General features: G+C 53.8%; 1 protein-coding gene across 2 annotated transcripts in view; it reads right to left on the bottom strand.

The window, feature by feature from the left end:
* Window positions 1–17,256: 17,256 nt before the first annotated feature.
* The window catches only part of usf2l (upstream transcription factor 2, c-fos interacting-like), a 568,951-nt gene continuing 561,536 nt past the window's right edge, over window positions 17,257–24,671 (bottom strand). For both annotated transcript variants that reach the window (XM_072468923.1, XM_072468924.1), the window contains 2 exons: window positions 20,445–20,573; window positions 17,257–17,484 (listed from right to left, as the gene is read on the bottom strand). In XM_072468923.1, coding sequence (XP_072325024.1) covers window positions 17,395–17,484; window positions 20,445–20,573 — 219 coding nt within the window. In that variant the 3' untranslated portion in view covers window positions 17,257–17,394. The remainder of the gene's footprint in view (window positions 17,485–20,444; window positions 20,574–24,671) is intronic.

Raw genomic sequence — 24,671 nt, 5'->3', positions numbered from 1 at the left:
ATCTTTGTAACCTCTTCCAGCCCCTACAACCCTCTCTATCTCTGAAATGACCTCCAGCTCCTACAACCCTTCATATCTATGTAACCTCCTCCACTTCCTACATCACTTCTTATCTCTGTAATCTCCTCCAGCCCCAACAGCCGTTTCTATCTCTGTAACCTTCTCTGGCCCCTACAACCATGCCGATCTCTGTAACCTCCTAGCCGAGAACCCTCCCTATCTCTGTAACCTCCTCCAGCCCCGAAAACCCTCCCTATCTCTGTAACCTCCTTCAGCCCCTACAAGCCACCCTCTCTGTAACCACCTCCAGCTCCTAAAACCCTAGCTATCTCTGTAACCTCCTCCACCCCCAACAGCCCTTTCTATCTCTGCAACCTCCTCTGGCAGCTACAACCACCCCAATCTCTGTAACCTCCTCAGCCTACAACCCTCCCTATCTCTGTAACGCCCTCCAGCCCCTACAACCCTCCCTATCTGAGGTACCCTCAATAATGATGCTTAGAGATTAAACCCCGGGTCGGGGCAGAGGAACTAGGCCGGGCCGGGGGTAGCGGAGCCGGCGCCGGCGGGGTGTGCACGGTAGGAGCTCACCAACGGGTGGTAGGGCCGGAAGGGGGTGTGTTGTAGGGGGCGACGGGTCCTGCAGGGGAGCGGCGCGGGAAGGGGCGTCTGTGGTGGAGGATCCAGTGGGCGCCAGATCCCGGAGGGAAACCGTATCTTGCCTGCCGTCGGAGTACTCAACGTAGGCGTAACTGGGGTTGGCGTGGAGCAGTCGGACCTTTTCAACTAGGGGGTCCGTTTTATGGCTCCTCGCGTGCCTCCGGAGAAGAACAGGTCCCGGAGCCGTCAGCCAAGGTGGAAGCGAGACCCCGGAGGTAGACCTCCTGGGGAAGAGAAACAATCGCTCGTGAGGGGTCTCATTTGTGGCCGTGCAGAGGAGTGACCTAATGGAGTGTAGGGCATCGGATAGGACCTCCTGCCAGCGGGTGGTTGGGAGATTTCTCGACCGCAGGGCCAGAAGGACAGCCTTCCACATGGTCGCGTTCTCCCTCTCCACCTGCCCATTTCCCCGTGGGTTATAGCTGGTCGTTCTGCTCGAGGCGATGCCTTTGCTGAGCAGATACTGACGCAGTTCATCGCTCATGAACGATGTACCCCGGTCGCTGTGGATATAAGCAGGGAAACCGAACAGGGTGAAGATGCTGTGCAGTGCCTTAATCACCGTGGCTGAGGTCATGTCGGTGCAGGGAATGGCGAATGGGAAACGGGAGAACTCATCGATCACGGTGAGGAAATAGGCATAACGGTTGGTGGACGGGAGGGGCCCCTTGAAGTCCACGCTCAGTCGCTCAAAGGGGCCCGAGGCCTTCACGAGCCGAACCTTGTCTGGCCGATAGAAGTGCGGTTTGCACTCCGCACAGACCTGGCAGGCCCTGACCATGGCCTTGACCTCCTTGGTTAAGGTAGGTTGCGGGACTTGATGAAATGGACGAGCCGGGTAACCCCCGGGTGGCAGAGGTCATTGTGGATGGCTTGCAGGCGGTCCTCCTGCGCGTTGGCGCATGTGCCGCGGGACAGGGCATCTGGGGGCTCGTTGAGCTCCCCTGGACGATACTTGATATCGTACGAGTAGGTGGAGAGTTCAATCCTCCACCTCAAAATGTTATAGTTTTTTATTTTGCCCCGTTGCGTGTTATCGAACATATAGGCGACCGACCGTTGGTCGGTGACGAGGGTAAACCTCCTACCGGCGAGGTAGTGTCTCTAGCGCCGCACAGCCTCCACAATGGCTTGTGCCTCCTTTTCGACTGCAGAGTGTCGAATCTCGGAGGCGGTGAGGGTTCGGGAGAAGAACGCTACTGGTCTGCCTCCTTGATTGAGGGTAGCAGCCAGGGTGATGTCTGATGCATCGCTCTCTACCTGGAAAGGGTATCCACCGCGTGCATGGTGGCCTTGATGATGTCAGCCTTGATGTGGTTGAAGGCCAATTGAGCCTCAGCCGAGAGGGGAAAAATGGTGGTCTTTAGGAGTGGGCGGGCTTTGTCCGCATACTTGGGGACCCACTGGGCGTAATAGGAGAAAAGCCCCAAGCACCGTTTGAGGGCCTTGAGGCTGCGGGGGAGAGGGAGTTCCTTAAGGGGGTGCATGCGGTCGGGGTCGGGACCTAGGACCCCGTCTTCCACGACATAGCCGAGGATGGCCAGCCGGCTGGTGTGGAAAACGCATTTGCCCTCGTTATAGGTCAGGTTAAGGGCTCGGGCGGTCTGGAGGACCTTTTTGAGGTTAGCGTCATGGTCCTGCTGATCATGGCCGCAGATGGTGACATTGTCCAAGTACGGGTATGTAGCCCGCAAACCGTACTGGTCCACCATTTGGTCCATCGCCCTTTGAAAGACGGAGACCCCATTTGTGACACCAAAGGGGACCCTGAGGAAGTGGAAGAGCCGGCCGGCTGCTTCGAAGGCAGTATAGGGGCGGTTTTTTGGTCGGATGGGGAGCTGGTGGTAGGCAGATTTGAGGTCGACCGTGGAAAAGACTCGGTATTGGGCGATCCGATTTACCATTTCAGCGATGCGAGGAAGGGGGGTACGCATCAAGCTGCGTGAATCGGTTTATGGTCTGGCTATAATCCACGACCATCCGTTTCTTCTCCCCGGACCGGACTACCACCACTTGCGCTCTCCAAGGGCTGTTGCTAGCCTCGATGACCCCCTCTCCCAGTAAACGCTGGACCTCTGACTTGATAAAAGCCATATCTTGGGCACTGTGGCGCCGGCTCCTGGTGGCGACTGTCTTAGTCGGGAGTGAGATTCACGAATAGCGAGGGGGGTGCGACTTTCAGTGTCGCAAGGCAGCACACCGTGAGGGGGGGCAAGAGTCCGAGCAGCAGGGGGGCACAGAGGTGAGGGAGGATATAAAATTTGAAACGGGTGTATTTGGCACCCTGGATCGAGAGATCCGAAATACAGTACCCCGTGATTTGTACCGAGTGGGACCCAGGTGCGAGGGCTATGGTTTGGGATGTTGGATGGGTGCGTAGGGAGCAGCGCCTTACCGTTTCAGGGTGGATAAAGCTCTCCGTGCTCCCGGAGTCGAAGAGGCATGCAGTGTCGTGCCCGTTAACCTGGACCTGCATCATGGGGTTCTGCAGATGTTTTGGCCGAGTTTGATCGAGGGTGATCGCACCCAGTCGCGGGTAGTCGGAGTCGTAAAATGGCCGCTGCCGTTGGTCGCACGTGTCGGGTCGAGAAGATGGCCGCCGACCAGATGGCCGCTCCCATGATTCGCACGAGGCTGATGACGCGTCAGAAGAGGACGTGTCGGGTCGGTGTGCTGCAGCATTGCGAGGCCTGCGGGCCTGAGAGCCTGATTTTCGGGCCGGCTGTTCTTTGTTTTTCTGGCCCCTGGGTCTGGCCAGGCAGACCCTCGCAAAGTGCCCTTTCCTCCCGCAGTCGCTGCAGTTCGCGGAGCGGGCTGGGCAGCGTGGGCGTGGGTGCTGGCCCTGCCCGCAGAAGTAGCAAGGTGTGCCCCCATGGTGAGCGGGTCGCCGCGTGGTGCAGGCCTGTAATACGGGCGAGTCTGAGGAAGTCCGGGGGGGGCTGGCAGAGTCCGCGGGGTACGTACCCAAGTTATGTCGGGCCACCTCCAGCGAGGAGGCGATCGTTAGCGTCTCCTGGAGGTCTTTTGCCCCGTTTTCGAGCAGTTGCTGCCGGATGTAGGTCCAGCGGATGCCGGACGCGAAAGAATCTCTGATGTGCAGGTTCATATGGACTTCCCCTATCACATCCTGATGGTCACAGTCCCTGGCCAGCGCGGTGAGTTTCTCAACAAACTCGTCGAGCGATTCCCCCGAGCGCTGCCGGCAGGTAGAGAGCAGATGCCGGGCGTGCACCTCATTGACGGGTTTGACAAACCGCTTGCGGAGCAACTCAATCGCCGCATCATAAGTCGTCGCCTTTTCGAGCGTGGCGGAGATTATGTGACTCACCCGGGCGTGGAGTAGGCGCAGCTTGCGTGGCCCCAGGATGGGAGTCTCTGAGGAGTCCAGGTAGGCCTCGAAGCACCGCAGCCAGTATTTAAAATTTTCCTTTGCCTCCGACGTTCGTGCTTCCAGATTGAGCTTCTCTGGTTTTAGGCCTGCGTCCATCCTGAATCTAGTTTAGCCTAATAAATTGAGGTACCCTCAATAATGATGCTTAGAGATTAAACTGTAAAGAAGGCTTTATTAGGCTAATAACTATGCTACAGATTTGGACGAGAGCTGACTGCTATACAGACCATGAGGCAGGCCTTTATGTATGGCTCCCAGATGGGCGGAGCCAGAGGCGGAGTCCCCAGGGTGCCAAGCCTGGTCTTAAAGTGGACATCACCTTACATGATGATAAGGCAGTAACCGTTCATCACACTATCTCTGTAACTCCCCCAGCCCCTCCAATCTCCCTATCTCTGTAACCTCCTCCAGCCCCGACAACCTTCCCTATCACAGTAACTTCCTCCAGCTTCCAGAGCCCTCCCTCTCTCTGTAACCACCGCCAGCCCCGACAACTCTCCCGATCTCTGTAACCTCCTACAGCCCCCACAATCCTCCCAAACTCTGTAACCTCCTCCAGCCTCTATAACCCAACCTATCTCTGTAACCTCCTCCAGCCCCAACAGCCCTTTCTATCTCGGTTACCCTCTCTGGCCCCTACAAACATCCCGATCTCGGTCACCCCCTCTTCTTACAACCCTCCTTATCTCTGTAACCTCCTCCAGCCCCTAAAACCCTCCCTATCTCTGTAACCTCCTCCAGCCACTACAAGCTGCCCTCTCTGTAACCTCATCCAGCCCCTACAACCCTCCCCATCTGTGTAACCACCTCCAGCCCCTACAACACTCCCCATCTGTGTAACCACCTCCAGCTCCTACAACCCTCCCTATCTGTGTAACCTCCTCCAGTCCCTACAGCCCACGCTATCTCTGTAACCACCTCCAGCCCCTACAACCCTATCCCTGCATCCTCCACCAGCTCAAACTCTCCCAATCCCTGTAACCGCCTCCAGTCCTGACAACCCTCCTTATCTCTGTAACCTCCCCTATCCGCTCCACTCTCCCTAGCTCTGTCAGCTCCTCCAGCCCCTACAACCCTCCCTATCACAGTAACCTCCTCCAGCCTCTACAACCCTCCCTATCACAGTAACCTCCTCCAGCCCCTACAACCCTCCCGATCACAGTAACCTCCGGCAGCCCCTACAACCCTCCCTATCACAGTAACCTCCTCCAGCCACTACAACCCTCCCTATCACAGTAACCTCCTCCAGCCCCTACAACCCTCCCTATCACAGTAACCTCCACCAGCCCAACAACCCTCCCTATCACAGTAACCTCCTCCAGCCCCGACAATTCTCCCGATCTCTGTAACATCCTCCAGTCCCTACAACTCTCTCTATCTCTTTAATCTCCTCCAGCCTCAACAACTCTCTCTATCTCTGTAACCTCCTCCAGCCCCTGCAACCCTCCCTATCTTTGTAACCTCCTCCAGCCCCTACAACCCTCCCGATCTCTGTAATCTCCTCCAGCCCTCCCTATCTCTGTAACCTCCTTTACTTCCTACAGCCCTTCCTATCTCTGTAATCTCCTCCAGCCCTTCCTATCTCTGTAACCTCCTTCACTTCCTACAGCCCTCCCTATCTCTGTAACCTCCTCCAGCCCCTACAGCCCTTTCTATCTCTGTTACCTTCTCTGGCCCCGACAACCATCCCGATCTCTGGAACCTCCTCAGCCCCTACAACCCTCCCTATCTTGTAACGTCCCCCAGCCCCTCCACTCTCCCTAACTCTGTAACCTCCTCCAGCCCCTACAACCTTCCCTATCACAGTAACCTCCTCCAGCCCCGACAACCCTCCCCATCACAGTAACCTCCTCCAGCCCCTACAACCCTCCCTATCACAGTAACTTCCTCCAGCCCCTACAACTCTCCCTATCTCTGTAACCTCCCCCAGCCCCGACAACTCTCCTGATCTCTGTAACCTCCTCCAGCCCCTACAATCCTCCCTATCTCTGTAACCTCCGCCAGCCCTAACAGCCCTTTCTATCTCGGTTACCTTCTCTGGCCCCTAAAACCATCCCGATCACTGTACCCCCTCAGCCTACAACCCTCCCTATCTCGGTAATCTCCTCCAGCCTCAACAACTCTCCCTATCTCCGTAACCTCCTCCAGCCCCTACTACCATCCCTATCTCCGTAACCTCCTCCAGCCCCTACTACCCTCCCTATCTGTGGAACGTCCTCCAGTCCCTAAAGCCCACCCTATCTCTGTAACCGCCTCCAGCCCCTACAAACCTACCCCAGTATCCTCCTCCAGCTCAAACTCTCGCTATCTCTGTAACCACCTCCAGCTCCTACAACCCTCCCGATCTCTGTAACCTTCTCCAGCTCTCTCTATCTCTATAACCTCCTTCACTTCCTACAGCCCTTCCTATATCTGTAACCTCCTCCAGCCCCAACAACCCTTTCTATCTCGGTAACCTTCTCTGGCCCCTACAACCATCCCAATCTCTGTAACCTCCTCAGCCTACAACCCTCCCTATCTCGGTAACCTCCTCAGCCCCTACAACCCTCCCTATCTCTGTAACCTCCTCAGCCTACAACCCTCCCTATCTCGGTAACCTCCTCAGCCCCTACAACCCTCCCTATCTCTGTAATGTCCCCCAGCCCTACAACTCTCCCTATCTCTGTAACTTCCTCCAGCCCCTACAACCCTCCCTATCACAGTAACCTCCTCCAGCCCCGACAACCCTCCCTATCTCTGTAATGTCCCCCAGCCCTACAACTCTCCCTATCTCTGTAACTTCCTCCAGCCCCTACAACCCTCCCTATCACAGTAACCTCCTCCAGCCCCTACAACCCTCCCTATAACAGTAAGCTCCTCCAGCACCCACAACTCTCCCAATCTCTGTAACCTCCTCCAGTCCCTACAACTCTCCCCATCTCGGTAACCTCAGCCACTACAACTCTCCCTATTTCTGTAAGCTCCTCCGGCCCCAATAGCCCTTTCTATCTCGGTGACCTTCTCTGGTTCTTACAACCATCCCGATCTCTGTAACCTCCTCAGCCTGCAACCCTCCCTATCTCTGTAACCTCCTCAGCTCCTACAACCCTTCCTATCTCTGTAACTTCCTCCAACTCCAACAGCCCTCCCACTCTCTGTAACCTCCTCGAGTCCCTACAACTCTCTGTAACCTCCTCCAGTCCTTCTGGTCTCTGTAACCACCTCCAGCCCTTACAACCCTCCCTATCTGTGGAACCACCTCCTGTCTCTACAGGCCTCACTATCTCTGTAACCTCCTCCAACTCCAACAGCCCTCCCTCTCTCTGTAACCTCCTCCAGTCCCTGCAACTCTCTCTCTCGAACCTCCTCCAGCCCCGACAACTATCCCTATCTCTGTAACCTCCTCCAGCCCCGACAACCTTTGTTACCCAAAAAGGGGACATGAAATTGCTTTGGCAAATAATGCAAGGGAGAATCCAAAGAGATTCTACAGATACATAAAGGGGAAAAGAGTAACTCGGGACAGAGTCGGGCCTCTTAAGGATCAACAAGGACATCTATGTGCAGAGCCACAAGAGTTGGGTGAGATCCTGAATGAATATTTCTCATCGGTATTCACGGTGGAGAAAGGCATGGATGTTAGGAAACTAAGGGAAATAAATAGTGATGTCTTGAGAAGTGTGCATATTACAGAGGAGGAGGTGCTGGAAGTCTTAAAGCGCATCAAGGTAGATAAATCCCCGGGACCTGATGAAATGTATCCCAGGATGTTGTGGGAGGCTAGGGAGGAAATTGCGGGTCCCCTAACCGAGATATTTGAATCATCGGCAGCCACAGGTGAGGTGCCTGAAGATTGGAGAGTGGCGAATGTTGTGCCCTTGTTTAAGAAGGGCAGCAGGGAAAGCCTGGGAACTACAGACCGGTGAGCCTAACGTCTGTAGTAGGTAAGTTGCTAGAAGGTATTCTGAGAGACAGGATCTACAAGCATTGAGAGAGGCAAGGACTGATTCGGGGCAGTCAGCATGGCTTTGTGCGTGGAAAATCATGTCTCACAAATTTGATTGAGTTTTTTGAGGGAGTGACCAAGAAGGTAGATGAGGGCAGTGCAGTAGACGTTGTCTACATGGACTTTAGCAAAGCCTTTGACAAGGTACCGCATGGTAGGTTGTTGCAGAAGGTTAAAGCTCACGGGATCCAGGGTGAGGTTGCCAATTGGATTCAAAATTGGCTGGACGACAGAAGGCAGAGAGGGTGGTTGTAGAGGGTTGTTTTTCAAACTGGAGGCCTGTGACCAGTGGTGTGCCTCAGGGATCGGTGCTGGGTCCACTGTTATTTGTGATTTATATTAATGATTTGGATGAGAATTTAGGAGGCATGGTTAGTAAGTTTGCAGATGACACCAAGATTGGAGGCACAGTGGATAGTGAAGAAGGTTATCTAGGATTGCAACGGGATCTTGATCAATTAGGCCAGTGGGCCGACGAATGGCAGATGGAGTTTAATTTAGATAAATGTGAGGTGATGCATTTTGGCAGATCGAATCAGGCCAGGACCTACTCAGTTAATGGTATGGCGTTGGGGAGAGTTATAGAACAAAGAGATCTAGGAGTACAGGTTCATAGCTCCTTGAAGGTGGAGTCGCAGGTGGACAGGGTGGTGAAGAAGGCATTCGGCATGCTTGGTTTCATTGGTCAGAACATTGAATACAGGAGTTGGGACGTCTTGTTGAAGTTGTACAAGACATTGGTACGGCCACACTTGGAATACTGTGTGCAGTTCTGGTCACCCTATTATAGAAAGGATATTATTAAACTAGAAAGAGTGCAGAAAAGATTTACTAGGATGTTGCCGGGACTTGATGGTTTGAGTTATAAGGAGAGGCTGGATAGACTGGGACTTTTTTCCCTGGAGCGTAGGAGGCTTAGGGGTGATCTTATAGAGGTCTATAAAATAATGAGGGGCATAGATAAGGTAGATAGTCAACATCTTTTCCCAAAGGTAGGGGAGTCTAAAACTAGAGGGCATAGGTTTAAGGTGAGAGGGGAGAGATTCAGAAGGGCCCAGAGGGGCAATTTCTTCACTCAGAGGGTAGTGAGTGTCTGGAATGGGCTGCCAGAGGTAGTAGTAGAGGCGGGTACAATTGTGTCTTTCAAAAAGCATTTAGTTGCATGGGTAAGATGGGTATAGAGGGTTATGGGCCAAGTGCGGGCAACTGGGACTAGCTTAATGGTAGAAACTGGGCGGCATGGACTGGTTGGGCCGAAGGGCCTGTTTCCATGCTGTAAACTTCTATGATTCTATGATACCCCTGTAACCTCCTCCAGTCCTTCCGATCTCTGTAACCTCCTCCAGCCCCGAAAACCCTCTCTGTAACCACCTTCAGCCCCTACACCCCTCCCTATCTGTGGAACCTCCTCCAGTCCCTACAGCCCACCCTATCTCTGTAACCTCCTCCAGCTCAAACTCTCCCAATCTCTGTAACCGCCTTCAGTCCCAACAACCCTCCCTATCTCTGTAACCACCTCCAACACCAACAGCCCTCCCGCTCTATTAAATCTCCTCCAGCCCCAACAACTCTCTCTATCTCTTTAATCTCCTCCAGCCCCAACAACTCTCTCTATCTCTGTAACCTCCTCCAGCCTCGACAACTATTCCGATCTCTGTAACCTTCTCCAGCCCCGACAACTCTCACTACCTCTGTTAGCTCCGCAGTCCCTACAGCCCTTCTGACCTCTGTAACCTCCTCCAGCCCCGACAACTCTCCCTATCTCTGTAAACTCTTCCAGCCCCTACAACCCTCTCTATCTCTGTAACTACCTCCAGCTCCTACAACCCTCCCGATCTCTGTAACCTCCTCCAGACCTCCCTATCTGTAACCTCCTCAGCCCCTACAGCCCTCCCTATCTCTGTAACCTCCTCCAACTCCAACAGCCCCTACAACCCTCCCTATCTCTGTAACCTCCTCCAGTCCTTCCGATCTCTTCCAGCCCAGAAAACCCTCCCCATCTCTGTAACCTCCTCCAGCCCCAACAAGCCGCCCTCTCTCTAACCACCTCCAGCCCCTACAACCACCCTATCTGTGGAACCTTCTCCAGTCTCTACAACATTCCCTGTCTCTGGAACCGCCTCAAGCCCCTACAACCCTATCTCTGTAAATGCCTTGAGCCCCTACAACCCTTGCTATCGCTGTAACCTCCTCCAGTCCATGCAACTCTCCTGGTCTCTGGAACCACCTCCAGCCCCTACAACCCGATCTGTATCGTCCTCCAGCCAAAACTCTCCCTATCTCTCTAACGTCCTCCAGCCCCAACTGCCCTTTCTATCTCGGTAACCTTCTCTGGCCCCTACAACCATCTCGATCTCTGTAAACTCCTCAGCCCCTACAATCCTACCCAATCTCTGTAACCTCCTCCAACTCCAACAGGCCTCCCACTCTCTGTAACCCGCTCCAGCTCTAACTCTCTGTAACCCAACTCTATCTCTGTAATCTCCTCCAGCCCCGACAGCTCTCTCTCTGTAACCTCCTCCAGCCCCGGCAACTATCCCTGTCTCTGTAACCTCCTCCAGCCCCGACAACTTTCGCTACCCCGTAACCTCTTCCAGTCCGTCCGATCTCTGAAACCTCCTCCAGCCCCTAAAACCAGCTCTGTAACCACCTCCAGCCCCTACAATCCTCCCTAGCTGTGCAACCTACTCCTGTCCCTACAGTCCTCCCTATATCTGTAACCTCCTCCAGTCTCTACAACACTCCATGTCTCTGTAACCGCCTCCAGCGCCTACAACCCTATCTCTGTAACCTCCTCCACCCCCAACAGCCCTTTCTATCTTTCTGACATCCTCTGGCACCTACAACCATCCAGAACTCTGTAACCTCCTCAGCCTACAACCCTCCCTATCTCTGTAACCTCCCCCAGCCCCTCCACTCTCCCTATCTCTGTAACCTCCTCCAGCCCATACAACCCTCCCTATCACAGTAACCTCCTACAGCCGCTACAACCCTCCCTATCACAGTAACATCCTCCAGCCCCTACAACCCTCCCTATCACAGTAACATCCTCCAGCCCCTACAACCCTCCCTATCACAGTAACCTGCTACAGCCCCTACAACCCTCCCTATCTCTGTAACCGCCTCCAGCCTCTACAACTCTCCCTATTCCTGTAACCTCCTCCAATCCCAACAGCCCTCCCTCTCTCTGTGCCCTCCGCCAGCCCCGACAACTATCCCTATCTCTGTAACCTCCTCCAGCCCTGGCAACTCTCCCTATCTCTGTAACCTCTTCCAGCCCCTACAACTCTCACTACCTCTGTAACCTCCGCAGTTCCTACAGCGCTTCCGACCTCTGTTACCTCCTCCAGCCCTCCCTATATCTGTAACCTCCTCCAGTGTCTACAACACTCCATGTCTCTCTAACCTCCTCCAGCCCCAACTGCCCTTTCTATCTTGGTAACCTTCTCTGGCCCCTACAACCATCCCGATCTCTGTAACCTCGTCAGCCTACAACCCTCCCTATCTCTGTAACCACCTCCAGCCCCTACAATCCTCCCTATCACTGTAACCTCCTCAGCCCCTACAACCCTCCCTATCTCTGTAACCGCCTCCAGCCCCTACAACCCTCCCTATCTCTGCAACCTCCTCCAGCCCCAATAGCCCCCCCTATCTCTGTAACCTCCTCCAGCCTCAACAACCCTCCCTATCTCTGTAACCGGCTCCAGCCCCTACAACTCTCTCTATCTCTGTCCTCATCTCCTACTCCAACAGCCCTCCCTCTCTCTGTAATCTCCTCCAGCACCGACAACTCTCTCTCTCTGTAACCTACTCCAGCCCCGACAACTCTCTCTCTGTAACCTCCTCCAGTCCCGACAACTCTCCCTATCTCTGTAACCTCCTCAGTCTGTACAACCCTCCCTATTTCTGTAACCTCCTCCAGCCCCAATAGCCCTCCCTATCTCTGTAACAGCCTCCAGCCCCTACAACTCTCTCTATCTCTGTAATCTCCTCCAACTCCAACAGCCCACCCTCTCCCTGTACCCTCCTCCAGTCCCTACAACTCTATCTCTGTAATCCGCTCCAGCCCCGACAACTCCCTCTCTCTGTAACCTCCTCCAGCCCCAGCTTTCGCTACCCCTGTAACCTCCTCCAGTCCCTACAGTCTTTCCGATCTCTGTAACCTCCTCCAGCCCCTACAAGCCGCCCTCTCTGTAACCACCTCCAGCCCCTACAACCCTACCTATCTCTCTAACCTCCTCCACCCCCAACAGTCCTTTTGATCTCTGGAACCTCCTCTGGCACCTACAACCCTCCCTAGCTCTGTAACCGCCTCCAGCCCCTACACCCCTTTCCATGTCTGTAACATCCTCCAGCCCCAACAGGCCTCCCTATCTCTGTAACCTTCCCCAGCCCCTGCACTCTCCCTATCTCTGCAACCTCCTCCAGCCCCTACAACCCGATCACAGTAACCTCCACCAGCCCTGACAACTCTATCACAGTAACCTCCTCCAACCGCTACAACCCTCCCTATCACAGTAACCTCCTGCTGCCCCTACAACCCTAACTCTGTATCCTCCTCCAGCTCAAACTCTCCCTATCTCTGTAACCGCTTTCAGTCCCAACAACCCTCCCTATCTCTGTAACCTCCTCCACCCCAACAGCCCTCCCTATTTCTCTAACCTCCTCCAGCCCCTACAACCCTCCCTATCACAGTAACCTCCGCCAGCCCCTACAACCCTTCCTATCACAGTAACCTCCTCCAGCCCCTATAACCCTCCCTATCAGAGTAACCTCCGCCAGCCCCTTCAAGCCTCCCTATCTCTGAAACCTCCTCCAACCCCAACAGCCCTCCCTCGCTCTGTAACCGCCTCCAGCCCCTACAACTCTCCTTATCTCTGTAACCTCCTACAACCCCAACAGCCCTCCCTCTCTCTGTAACCTCCGCCAGCCCCGACAACTCTCCCTATCTCTGTAACCTCCTCCAGCCCCTACAACTCTCACTACCTCTGTAACCTTCCCAGTCCCTACAGCCCTTCCGACCTCTGTAACCTCCTCCAGCCCCGGCAACTCTCCCTATCTTTGTAACCTCTTCCAGCATCTACAACCCTCTCTATCTTTGTAACCACCTCCAGCTCCTACAACCCTCCCTATCTCTGTAACCTCCTCCAGCCCTATCTCTGTATCCTCCTCCACTTCCCATCTCTGTAACCTCCTCTGGCACCTACAACCATCCCGATCTCTGTAAACTCCTCAGCCTACAACCCTCCCCATCTCTGTAACCGCCTCCAGCCCCAACAACTATCCCTATCTCTGTAACCTCCATCAGCCCCGACAACTCTCATTACCTCTGTAACCTCCTCCAGCCCCTACAACTCTCCCTATCTCTGTAATCTCTTCCAGTCCCTACAACCCTCCCTATCTCTGTAACCTCCTCCAGACCCAACAGCCCTTTCTATCTCTGTAACCTCCATCCCCGACAACACTCCCCATCTCTGTAACATCCTCTAGCCCCGACAACCATCTCTATCTCTGTAACCTCCTCCAGCCCCAACAGCCCTATCTCTGTAACCTCCTGCCCCTACAACTGTCCCTATTCCTGTAACCTCCTCCAGCCCCAACCCTCCGTATCTCGATAACCTCCTCCAGTCCCAACAACCCTCCCTATCTGTGTAACCTCCTCCAGCCCCTACAATCCTCCCTATCACAGTAACCCTCTCCAGCCCCTACAATCCTCCCTATCTCTGTAACCGCTTCCAGCCCCTACAACTCTCCCTATCTCTGTAACCTCCTCCAGCCCCAATAGCGCTCCCTCTCTCTGTAACCTCCTCACCTACAACCCTCCCTATCTCCATAACCTGCTCCAGCCCCTACAACCCTCCCTATCTCTGCAACATCCTCCAACCCTAACAATCCTCCCTATCTCTGTAACCTCCTCCAGTCCCTACAACTCTCCCTATCGCTGTAACCTCTTCCAGTCCCTACAACCCTCCCTATTTTTTTTTGTTTAAAAAATTCCAATTAAGGAGCTCGGGATTAACTTTTGTCAGAATGCTGATTCTCTGAATCGCCTTGGACAATGTGTTCCCTATGTTAAACATACTTTTTTTAAAAAAAATCCAATTATGGGGCAATTTAGCATGTCCAATCTACCTACCCTGCATATCTTTGGGTTGTGGGGGAGAGACCCACGCAGACATGGGGATAATGTGCAAACTCCACACAGTGACCCAGGACCGGGATCGAACCCGGGCCCTCGGTGCCGTGAGGCAGCAGTGCTAACCACTGCACCGCCGTGCTACCCTTCTGTTAAACGTACTTGACAGCATCATAGATCACTGATAGCACAGAGGCCAGTCATTCCTTTGCTTCTGTGCTAGCCCCCAGCAAGAGCTATTCAGCCAGTCCCACTCTGCCTTCTCCCTGCCCCTGAAAGGTTTTCCTCTTCGGATTCTGATCCAGTTCCTGTTGAAATCCTCGATTGAATTTGCTTCTCAGGCAGCGCATTCCTGATCCTAACCACTCGCTATGTGAATTGATTTCTCTTCGTGTCACCCTTGCTTCTGTCTCCAACCACCTTCAATCTGGTTCGAGGGGGCAGACTTGGCCTCCTCCTGCTCCTGTGTAACAGGCTCGAGGGGGCTGAATGGGCCTCCTCCTGTTTCTGTACAACAGGCTCGAGGGGGCTGAATGGGCCTCCTCCTGTACAACAGGCTCGAGGGGGCTGAATGGACCTCCTCCTGTTCCTGTGCAACAGGCTCGAGGGGGCAGAATGGGCCTCCTCCTGTTCCTGTGTAACAGACTCGAGGGGGCTGAATGGACCTCCTCCTGTTCCTGTGCAACAGGCTCGAGGGGGCTGAATGGGCCTCCTCCTGTTCCTGTGTAACAGGCTCGAGGGGGCTGAATGGACCTCCTCCTGTTCCTGTGTAACAGGCTCGAGGGGGCTGAATGGACCTCCTCCTGTTCCTGTGCAACAGGCTCGAGGGGGCTGAATGGACCTCCTCCTGTTCCTGTGCAACAGGCTCGAGGGGGCTGAATGAACCTCCTCCTGTTCCTGAACAACAGGCTCGAGGGGGCAGAATGGGCCTCCTCCTGTTCCTGAACAACAGGCTCGAGGGGGCTGAATGGGCCTCCTCCTGTTCCTGTGTAACAGTCTCGAGTCCACAGTATCCAGGTGAAGTCTAACTGGTGCCTTGTATAGTTTTAGCAGAGCTTCCCTATTTTTATACCCTATTTGCCTTCCCAATTACCTGCTGAGCTTGCATGTTAGCTTTTTATGATTTACATACGAGGACCCCCAAATGCCTCGAGTTGCAGCTTTCTGCAGTCTGTCTCCATTTCAATGCTATTCAGCTCCTTTAGTCTTCCCACCAAAGTGCATAACTTCATTTTTTCCTACATTATAGGTGCCAGCAGCACCCTGCAAATAGCCTTTGCAGGTATCTCTGTCGCTCTCTCTCTGACTGTGGAAGGCAGCCAAGTCAGTAAGGAGCACAACCAAAAGGAGAATTTGGGAAGCTTCCCCAGCAAACTACAGGACACGGAAGCACAAAACAGAATATCCACCCGCTGAAGTCAACCCGACTGGAATCTCAAACCTCAACAGCCTCAACGCTCAATCATCTGCTCCTCACGAGTCAACAATTGTACCTTTTTAAAAATATATTTACCTACTTCGAACTCGATTCTCCCTTCTAATTTGCCTCAATGCAAATGCGTGCGTTGGACCACTTTCTTGCCTTCAGTAGTTAATAAACCTCGTTAAATTGTTAATAGTCAAGAAAGTCCGGTAAATTGACAACTCTTAAAACGTACCAGTTGGAAATTGGTAAAAGACATCCCGCAGTGGGAATCCTTTTTTACATTAAATCTTGCTGCGACCACCAGAGGTGGGGGAGAGGAGAGACTGAATAAAGAAAGGGAGCCAGCTCATTCCTCCTCACCGGGGGTCGTAACCTAGCCGGATAGTGACAGATTGGGGGGCTTCTCCCCGATTAGCGTCTTTGGGAGAACCAGTCCTGGGGCGGGGGATGAGGAAGGGAATCGGGAAAAGAACCAGAGAGGAGCGCGCGCGCGGCGAGGGGGGGGGGAAGATGAGGAGAATTTTTATTTCACACACAGCGAGTTGTTGTGATCTGGAAGGTGATTCAACAGGAACTTTCAAAAGGGGTAATTGGAGAAATACGGAAACAATTTGCAGGAATATGGGGTGGGGTGGGGTGGGCGGGGGAAAGAGTGGGGACAGATCGGCTGGATAGTTCAAAGATCCAGATGGGGTGAACGATCTCCTTCTGTGTGATTCACTGTTGAATACGGAGGTGAGGTGAAGAGTGTCAAATCTTCCGCGGCTGGGGACTCAACTCCCGACAACTCTATTCCCGACAACAAAGGGGGGCCTTGAACAGGGGGACGAATAAATGACAAGAACTATCGACAGAAGCGACTCGAGGGCACGGGGCACAGGAATCCCTGAGACGCCGCCACCCTCCCCGACTCTCACCATGGTACCGCTCAAGCACGCCTACAAAGGCACAGCCCACTTGCGGAGGAACCCTCGAGTTCTTACCCCCTATGGAGGAGGCCAGGGTGGCCTTCACCCCTCGCCAACCCGGCAGGCTGTCCCGTCCCCATGGAAGCTGGCTAGGCCCCCTCGCGGCGGTACCCTTGGCCTGTTCTCATGGGCTCATTCACGGCATTTGCTATCCTGACTCCCCCTTCTCTTGACACTCCGCTCTCACCCCCCCACACACACACACACGCGCACACACACACACACACACACACACACACACACACACACCCTCCACACTTTCGGGTCAGGTAACAACACTAACACCCACACACCCCCACAATGACCTGAGGCCACATGCAGAAAGCACAATTGGGGAGGGGAGGACGGAATGCACTTTCCTCCCACCGCAAATATATTCCCAGCCTATCCTCAGTAAGCCCTACCCGTCCACGCAGCCATTGGCCAATATCCAGGGTGGGGGGGGGGGGGTAACGCAGCCCACGTTGCACGGTTGAGCTCTGCCATTGGTTAAACAGAAAGGGCAGCACTAACGAGGGCAGCCATTGGCTGTTTTGTTTTATTGGATATATATATGCCTCAAAAACATTTGCATTATTCATACTAAATATACACAAGTCCCTAGATTTCGGCCCAATTCCCCCCCCCCCACCCCCCCCCCCGCCCCCCCAACCCCTGCGAACCCTTCCCCCACACACACACTCTCTTGACTCTCGCTCTTTTATTTTATTTCCCGCCCCACCCCCAGACTACAAAAAAAAAGCAGCGCGGGCCAATTCCTCGTGGAAAACAACTGAAAAAAATAAAAGTGTCATCCGGTTCCTCGACGATGGAGGCGGTTAGCAGCAGCTACTGTCCCGGTACCTCGCCCACCAACTCGATGCCCCGTTGCTGCAACTGTGCCCTGAGGAGCGCGTTCTCGTTCTTCAATTCATCGATCTGTTCAGAGAGAGAGAGTGAGACAAAGACAGAGAGTGAGACACAGAGAGAGTGAGGCAGAGAGAGTGAGACAGAGAGAGAGAGTGAGACAGAGAGACTGAGACTGAGAGATAGAGTGAGTCAGAGAGAGAGAGACAGAGGGTGAGACAGAGTGAGGCAGAGAGACAGAGAGAGTGAGACAGAGAGAGAGTGAGACAGAGAGAGAGAGTGAGACAGAGAGAGTGAGACAGAGAGAGTGAGACAGAGAGAGAGTGTGAGACAGAGAGACTGAGAGATAGAGTGAGTCAGAGAGAGAGAGACAGAGGGTGAGACAGAGTGAGGCAGAGAGAGAGAGACAGAGAGAGTGAGACAGAGAGAGTGAGACAGAGAGAGAGTGAGACAGAGAGAGAGAGTGAGACAGAGAGAGAGTGTGAGACAGAGAGAGAGAGAGTGAGACGAAGAGAGAGACTGAGACTGAGAGATAGAGTGAGTCAGAGAGAGAGAGACAGAGGGTGAGACAGGGTGAGACAGAGTGAGGCAGAGAGAGAGAGACAGAGAGAGTGAAACAGAGACAGTGAGACAGAAAGTGAAATAGAGATTGAGACAGAGAGGAATAGTGTGACAGAGCGAGAGAGAGAGTGAGACAGAGAGTGAGAAAGAAACACAAAGAGTGAGACAGAGAAAGAGAGTGAGACAGAAAGAATGCGAGACACAGAGAGTGAGAGAGAATGAGACAGAGACAGAGAGAGACAGAGAGAGAGAAACACAAAGAGTGAGACAGAGAGGGAGACAAAGATCAGAGAGAGAGTGTGAGACAGAGGAAGAGAGTGAGATAAAGACAGAGAGTGAGACAGCGAGAGTGAGACAAAGATAGAGTGTGAGACAGAGAGGGAGAGGGAGAGAGACAGAGAGTGAGAGAGAAAGACAGAGAGAAAGAGTGAGACAGAGAGAGAGTGAGACAGAGAGTGGCAGAGAGAGAGTGAGATAAGAGAGAGAGTGAGACTGAAAGATAGAGTGAGTCAGAGAGAGAGAGAGACAGAGTGAGGCAGAGAGAGAGAGAGACAGAGAGTGAGACAGAGAGAGTGAAATAGAGACCGTGAGACAGAAAGCGAAATAGTGATTGAGACAGAGAGAGAGAGTGAGAGAGATAGAGACAGAGAGAGTGAGACAGAGAGAGTGAGAGAGACAGAGAGAAACACAAAGAGTGAGACAGAGAAAGAGAGTGAGACAGAGAAAGAATGCGAGACAGAGCGAGTGAGACAGAGAGAGCGAGAGAGACAGAGAGAGTGAGAGAGACCGAGAGAGAGAGTGAGACCGAGAGAGAGAGAAACACAAAGAGTGAGAGAGAAAGAGAGTGAGGCAGAGAGAGTGAGACCGACAGAGAGAGAGAGAGAGAGAGAGAGAGTGAGACAGAGAGAGAGAGAGTGAGAGAGACAGAGAGAGAGAGAGACCGAGAGAGTGAGACCGAGAGAGAGAGAAACACAAAGAGTGAGAGAGAAAGAGTGAGACAGAGAAAGAATGCGAGACAGAGCGAGTGAGACAGAGAGAGAGACAGAGAGAGAGAGACAGAGATAGTGAGACAGAGAGAGTGAGACAGAGAGAGTGAGAGAGACAGAGAGAGAGAGTGAGACCGAGAGAGAGAGTGAGACCGAGAGAGAGAAACACAAAGAGTGAGAGAGAAAGAGAGTGAGGCAGAGAGAGTGAGACCGAGAGACAGAGTGAGACAGAGAGAGAGAGAGAGAGTGAGACAGAGAGAGAGAGAGAGAGAGAGAGAGAGTGAGACGGAGAGAGAGTGAGACAGAGAGAGAGAGTGAGACAGAGAGAGAGAGTGAGACAGAGAGAGAGAGTGAGACAGAGAGGGAGAGAGAGAGAGTGAGACAGAGAGTGAGACAGAGAGACAGCGTGAGACAGAGAGAGAGAGTGAGACAGAGAGAGAGACAGAGAGTGAGAGTGAGACAGAGAGAGAGAGTGAGACAGAGAGAGAGAGTGAGACAGAGAGAGAGACAGAGAGGGAGAGGGAGACAGAGAGAGAGTGAGACAGAGAGTGAGACAGAGAGACAGCGTGAGACAGAGAGAGAGAGTGAGACAGAGAGAGAGTGAGAGTGAGACAGAGAGTGAGAGTGAGACAGAGAGTGAGAGTGAGACAGAGAAAGAGAGTGAGACAGAGAAAGAGAGTGAGACAGAGAAAGAGAGTGAGACAGAGAGAGAGAGTGAGACAGAGAGAGAGAGTGAGACAGAGAGAGAGAGAGTGAGACAGAGAGTGAGAGTGAGACAGAGAGAGTGAGACAGAGGGAGAGGGAGACTGAGAGTGAGACAGAGAGAGAGAGTGAGACAGAGAGAGAGAGTGAGACAGAGAGAGAGAGAGAGAGTGAGACAGAGAGAGAGACAGAGGGAGAGGGAGACAGAGAGAGAGAGTGAGACAGAGAGACAGCGTGAGACAGAGAGACAGCGTGAGACAGAGAGGGAGAGTGAGACAGAGAGGGAGAGTGAGACAGAGAGTGAGGGTGAGACAGAGAGAGAGAGAGCGAGACAGAGAGAGAGAGAGAGAGTGAGACGGAGAGAGAGAGTGAGACAGAGAGATAGAGAGTGAGGCAGAGTGGGAGAGTGAGACAGAGAGAGAGAGGGAGAGAGAGAGACAGAGAGAGTGAGACAGAGAGAGAGAGAGAGAGAGTGAGACAGAGAGAAAGAGTGAGACAGAGAGGGAGTGAGGCAGAGAGAGTGAGACAGAGAGGGTGAGACAGAGAGGGTGAGACAGAGCGAGAGCGGAGAGAGAGATAGCGAGAGACAAAGTGAAATAGAGAGAGACACAGAGTGAGGGAGTGAGAGTGAGTGAAAGAGATGGACAGAGAAAGAGAGAGAGAGAAAGAGACACAGTGCGAGGAGGAGAGAGAGGCAGAGAGAAAAGCAACATGATGTAAGAGAGGGGGCGAGGGTGGAAAGGTGGAAACCTCAGAACCCCTGAGGTTGGGGGATGGGCTTACCTGCTGACGTAATAACTCATTATCGAGCTGTAGTCGTTCTGTATCTTTAAAACTCTCCTGCATTCTCTGGTTGGTCTGTCTGAGCTCTCGAATATAATCGCACGCTTTCGACAAGATGCCTCCTTTACTCTAGACAGAATGCAGGGCAGGACAGGGTTTTAATTCCAATAAACTGACCATCACTTCAACTGCACAAACCCACTCAGTGGTTCAGCTGGAAGGTACATCAGTCTAACTCCGAGAAACCGCAAAGATATCAGTGTCCCGCTAACCGGGACAAAGGACACAGGACATACAGTGCAGAAGGAGGCCATTCGGCCCATCGAGTCTGCACCGACCCACTTAAGCCCTCACTTCCACCCTATCCACGCAACCCAATAACCCCTCCTAACCTTTTTTGGATGCTGAGGGCAACTTATCATGGTCAATCCACCTAACCTGCACGTCTTTGGACTGTGGGATGAAACCGGAGCACCCGGAGGAAGCCCACACAGACACGGGGAGAACGTGCAGACTCCGCACAGCCAGTGACCCAGCGGGGAATCGAACCTGGGACACTGGCGCTGTGAAGCCACAGTGCTAGCCACTTGTGCTACCGTGCTGCCCACGACCTCGCCAAGAATCTGTGTCTTGCTATGTCGAGGGATTGGGGTTTATCGTCGGAAGGCAAGAGACAGAAGGGTTCAAGATCTGATACACCAGGCCGACACTCCCGTCGTCAGTACTGAGGGAGGGCTGCACTGTCAGAGGGTCAGGACTGAGGGAGGGCTGCACTGTCGGTGGGTCAGTACTGAGGGAGTGCTGCACTGTCAGTGGGTCAGGACTGAGGGAGGGCTGCACTGTTAGAGGGTCAGTACTGAGGGAGTGCTGCACTGTCAGAGGGTCAGTACTGAGGGATTGCTGCACTGTCAGAGGGTCAGTCCTGAGGGAGTGCTGCACTGTCAGAGAGGCAGTACTGAGGGAATGCTGCACTGTCAGAGGGTCAGTACTGAGGGAGTGCTGCACTGTCAGAGGGTCAGTACTGAGGGAGTGCTGCACTGTCAGAGGGTCAGTACTGAGGGAGTGCTGCACTGTCAGAGGGTCAGGACTGAGGGAGGGCTGCACTGTCGGTGGGTCAGTACTGAGGAGGTGCTGCACTGTCAGAGGATCAGTACTGAGGGAGCGCTGCACTGTAAGAGGATCAGTACTGAGGGAGTGCTGCACTTTCAGAGGATCAGTACTGAGGGAGCGCTGCACTGTCAGAGGGTCAGTACTGAGGGAATGCTGCACTGTCAGAAGGTCAGTACTGAGGGAGTGATGCACTGTCAGAGGGTCAGTACTGAGGGAGTGATGCACTGTAAGAGGGTCAGTACTGAGGGAGTGCTACACCGTCAGAGGGTCAGTACTGAGGGAGTGCTGCACTGTCAGAAGGTCAGTATTGAGGGAGTGATGCACTGTCAGAGGATCAGGACTTAGGGAGCGCTGCACTGTCAGAGGGTCAGTACTGAGGGAACGCTGCACTCTCGGAGGGTCAGTAACGAGGGAGTGCTGCACTGTCAAAGGATCAGTACTGAGAGAGCTCTGTACTGTCGGAGGGGCAGTGCTGAGGGAGTGCTGCACTGTCAGAGGGTCAGTACTGAGGGAGCGCTGCACTGTCAGAGGGGCAGTGCTGAGGGAGTGCTGCACTGTCAGAGGGTCAGTACTGAGGGAGTGCTGCATTGTCAGAGGGGTGGTGCTGATGGAGTGCTGCACTGTCAGAGGGTCAGTACCGAGGGAGTGCTGCACTGTCTGAGGGTCAGTACCGAGGGAGTGCTGCACTGTCAGAGTGTCAGGGCTGAGGGAGTGCTGCACTGTCTGAGGGTCAGGACTGAGGGAGTGCTGCACTGTCAGAGTGTCAGGACTGAGGGAGTGCTGCACTGTCTGAGGGTCAGTACTGAGGGAGTGCTGCACTGTCAGAGGGTCAGTACTGAGGGAGGGCTGCACTGTCAGAGGGTCAGTACTGAGGGAGTGCTGCATTGTCAGAGGGACAGTACTGAGGGAGTGCTGCACTGTCGGTGGGTCAGTACTGAGGGGGTGCTGCACTGTCAGAGGATCAGTACTGAGGGAGTGCTGCACTGTCAGAGGGTCAGTACTGAGGGGGTGCTGCACTGTAAGAGGATCAGTACTGAGGGAGTGCTGCACTTTCAGAGGATCAGTACTGAGGGAGCGCTGCACTGTCAGAGGGTCAGTACTGAGGGTGTGCTGCACTGTCAGAGGGTCAGTACTGAGGGAATGCTGCACTGTCAGAAGGTCAGTACTGAGGGAGTGATGCACTGTCAGAGGATCAGGACGTAGGGAGCGCTGCACTGTCAGAGGGTCAGTACTGAGGGAGTGCTGCACTGTCAGAGGGTCAGGACTGAGGGAGTGCTGCAGTGTCAGAGCGCCAGTACTGAGGGAAAGCTGCACTGTCGGAGGATCAGAACTGAGCGAAAGTTGCACTGTCGGAGGGTCTGTACGGAGGGAGTGCTGCACTGTCAAAGGTCAGTACTGAAGGAGTGCTGCACTTTCAGAGGATCAGTACTGAGGGAGTGCTGCATTGTCAGAGGGTCAGTACAGAGGGAGTGCTGCACTGTCAGGGGATCAGTACTGAGGGAGTGCTGCACTGTCAGAGGGGCAGTGCTGAGGGAGTGGTGCATTGTCAGAGGGTCAGTATTGAGGGAGTGCTGCATTGTCAGAGCGTCAGTACGGGGGGGGGGGGGCGGGGTGCTGCACTGTCAGAGGGGTGGTGCTGATGGAGTGCTGCACCACAGACGATCAGTACTGAGGGAGTGCTGCACTGTCAGAGGGTCAGTACTGAGGGAGAGCTGCACTGTCAATGGTCAGTACTGAGGGAGTGCTGCACTGTCAGATGGTCAGTACTGAGGGAGTGCTGCACTGTCAATGGTCAGTACTGAGGGAGTGCTGCACTGTCAGATGGTCAGTACTGAGGGAGTGCTGCACTGTCAAAGGGACAGTACCGAGGGAGTGCTGCACTGTCTGAGGGTCAGTACAGAGGCGAGTACTGCATTGTCAGGGGGTCAGTACAGAGGGAGTGCTGCACTGTCAGAGGGTCTGTACTGAAGGAGTGCTGCACTGTCAGAGGGTCAGTACTGGGGAGTGCTGCACTGTCAGAGAGTCAGTACTGAGAGAGCTCTGCACTGTCATAGGGGCAGTGCTGAGTGAGTGCTGCACTGTCAGAGAATCAGTACTGAGGGAGTGCTGCATTGTCAGAGGGGCCTTGCTGAGGGAGTGCTGCACTGTCAGATGGTCAGTGCTGAGGGAGTGCTGCACTATCAGAGGGTCAGTACTGAGGGAGTGCTGCATTGTCAGAGGGGCAGTGCTGAGGGAGTGCTGCACTGTCAGAGGGTCAGCACAGTACGAAGTCTTACAACACCAGGTTAAAGTCCAACAGGTTTGTTTCGATGTCACTAGCTTTCGGAGCGCTGCTCCTTCCTCAGGTGAATGAAGAGGTATGTTCCAGAAACACACATATAGACAAATTTAAAGATGCCAAACAATGCTTGGAATGCGACCATTAGCAGGTGATTAAATCTTTACAGATCCAGGGATGGGGTAACCCCAGGTTAAAGAGATGTGAATTGTCTCAAGCCAGGACAGTTGGTAGGATTTCGCAGGCCAGATGGTGTGGGATGAATGTAATGTGACATGAATCCCAGGTCCCGGTTGAGGCCGCACTCATGTGTGCGGAACTTGGCTACAGGTTTCTGCTCGGTGATTCTGCGTTGTCGCGCGTCCTGAAGGCCGCCTTGGAGGGTCAGTACTGAGGGAGTGCTGCACTGTCAAAGGGACATGACTGAGGGAGTGCTGCACTGTCCGAGGGTCAGTACAGAGGCGAGTATTGCATTATCAGAGGGTCTGTACTGAGGGAGCGCTGCACTGTCGGAGGATCAGTACTGAGGGAACGCTGCACTGTTGGAGGGTCTGTACTGAGGGAGTGCTGCACAGTCGGAGGGTCAGTACTGAGGCAGAGCTGCACTGTCAGAGGGTCAGTACTGAAGGAGTGCAGCACCCAACAGAGGATCAGTACTGTGGAGTACTGCACTGTCAGAGGGTCATGACTGAGAGACCTCTGCACTGTCAGAAGGGCAGTGCTGAGAGAGTGCTGCACTGTCAGAGGGTCAGTACTGAGGGAGTGCTGCATTGTCAGAGGGGCCTCGCTGAGGGAGTGCTGAACTTTCAGATGGTCAGTGCTGAGGGAGTGCTGCACTG

Source organism: Scyliorhinus torazame, chromosome 12 (genome assembly GCF_047496885.1).
Source record: "Scyliorhinus torazame isolate Kashiwa2021f chromosome 12, sScyTor2.1, whole genome shotgun sequence".
Lineage (NCBI taxonomy): Eukaryota > Metazoa > Chordata > Chondrichthyes > Carcharhiniformes > Scyliorhinidae > Scyliorhinus > Scyliorhinus torazame.
The sequence above is the reverse complement of the archived record's forward strand: the minus strand, read 5'-3'. Positions and strand labels throughout refer to the sequence as shown.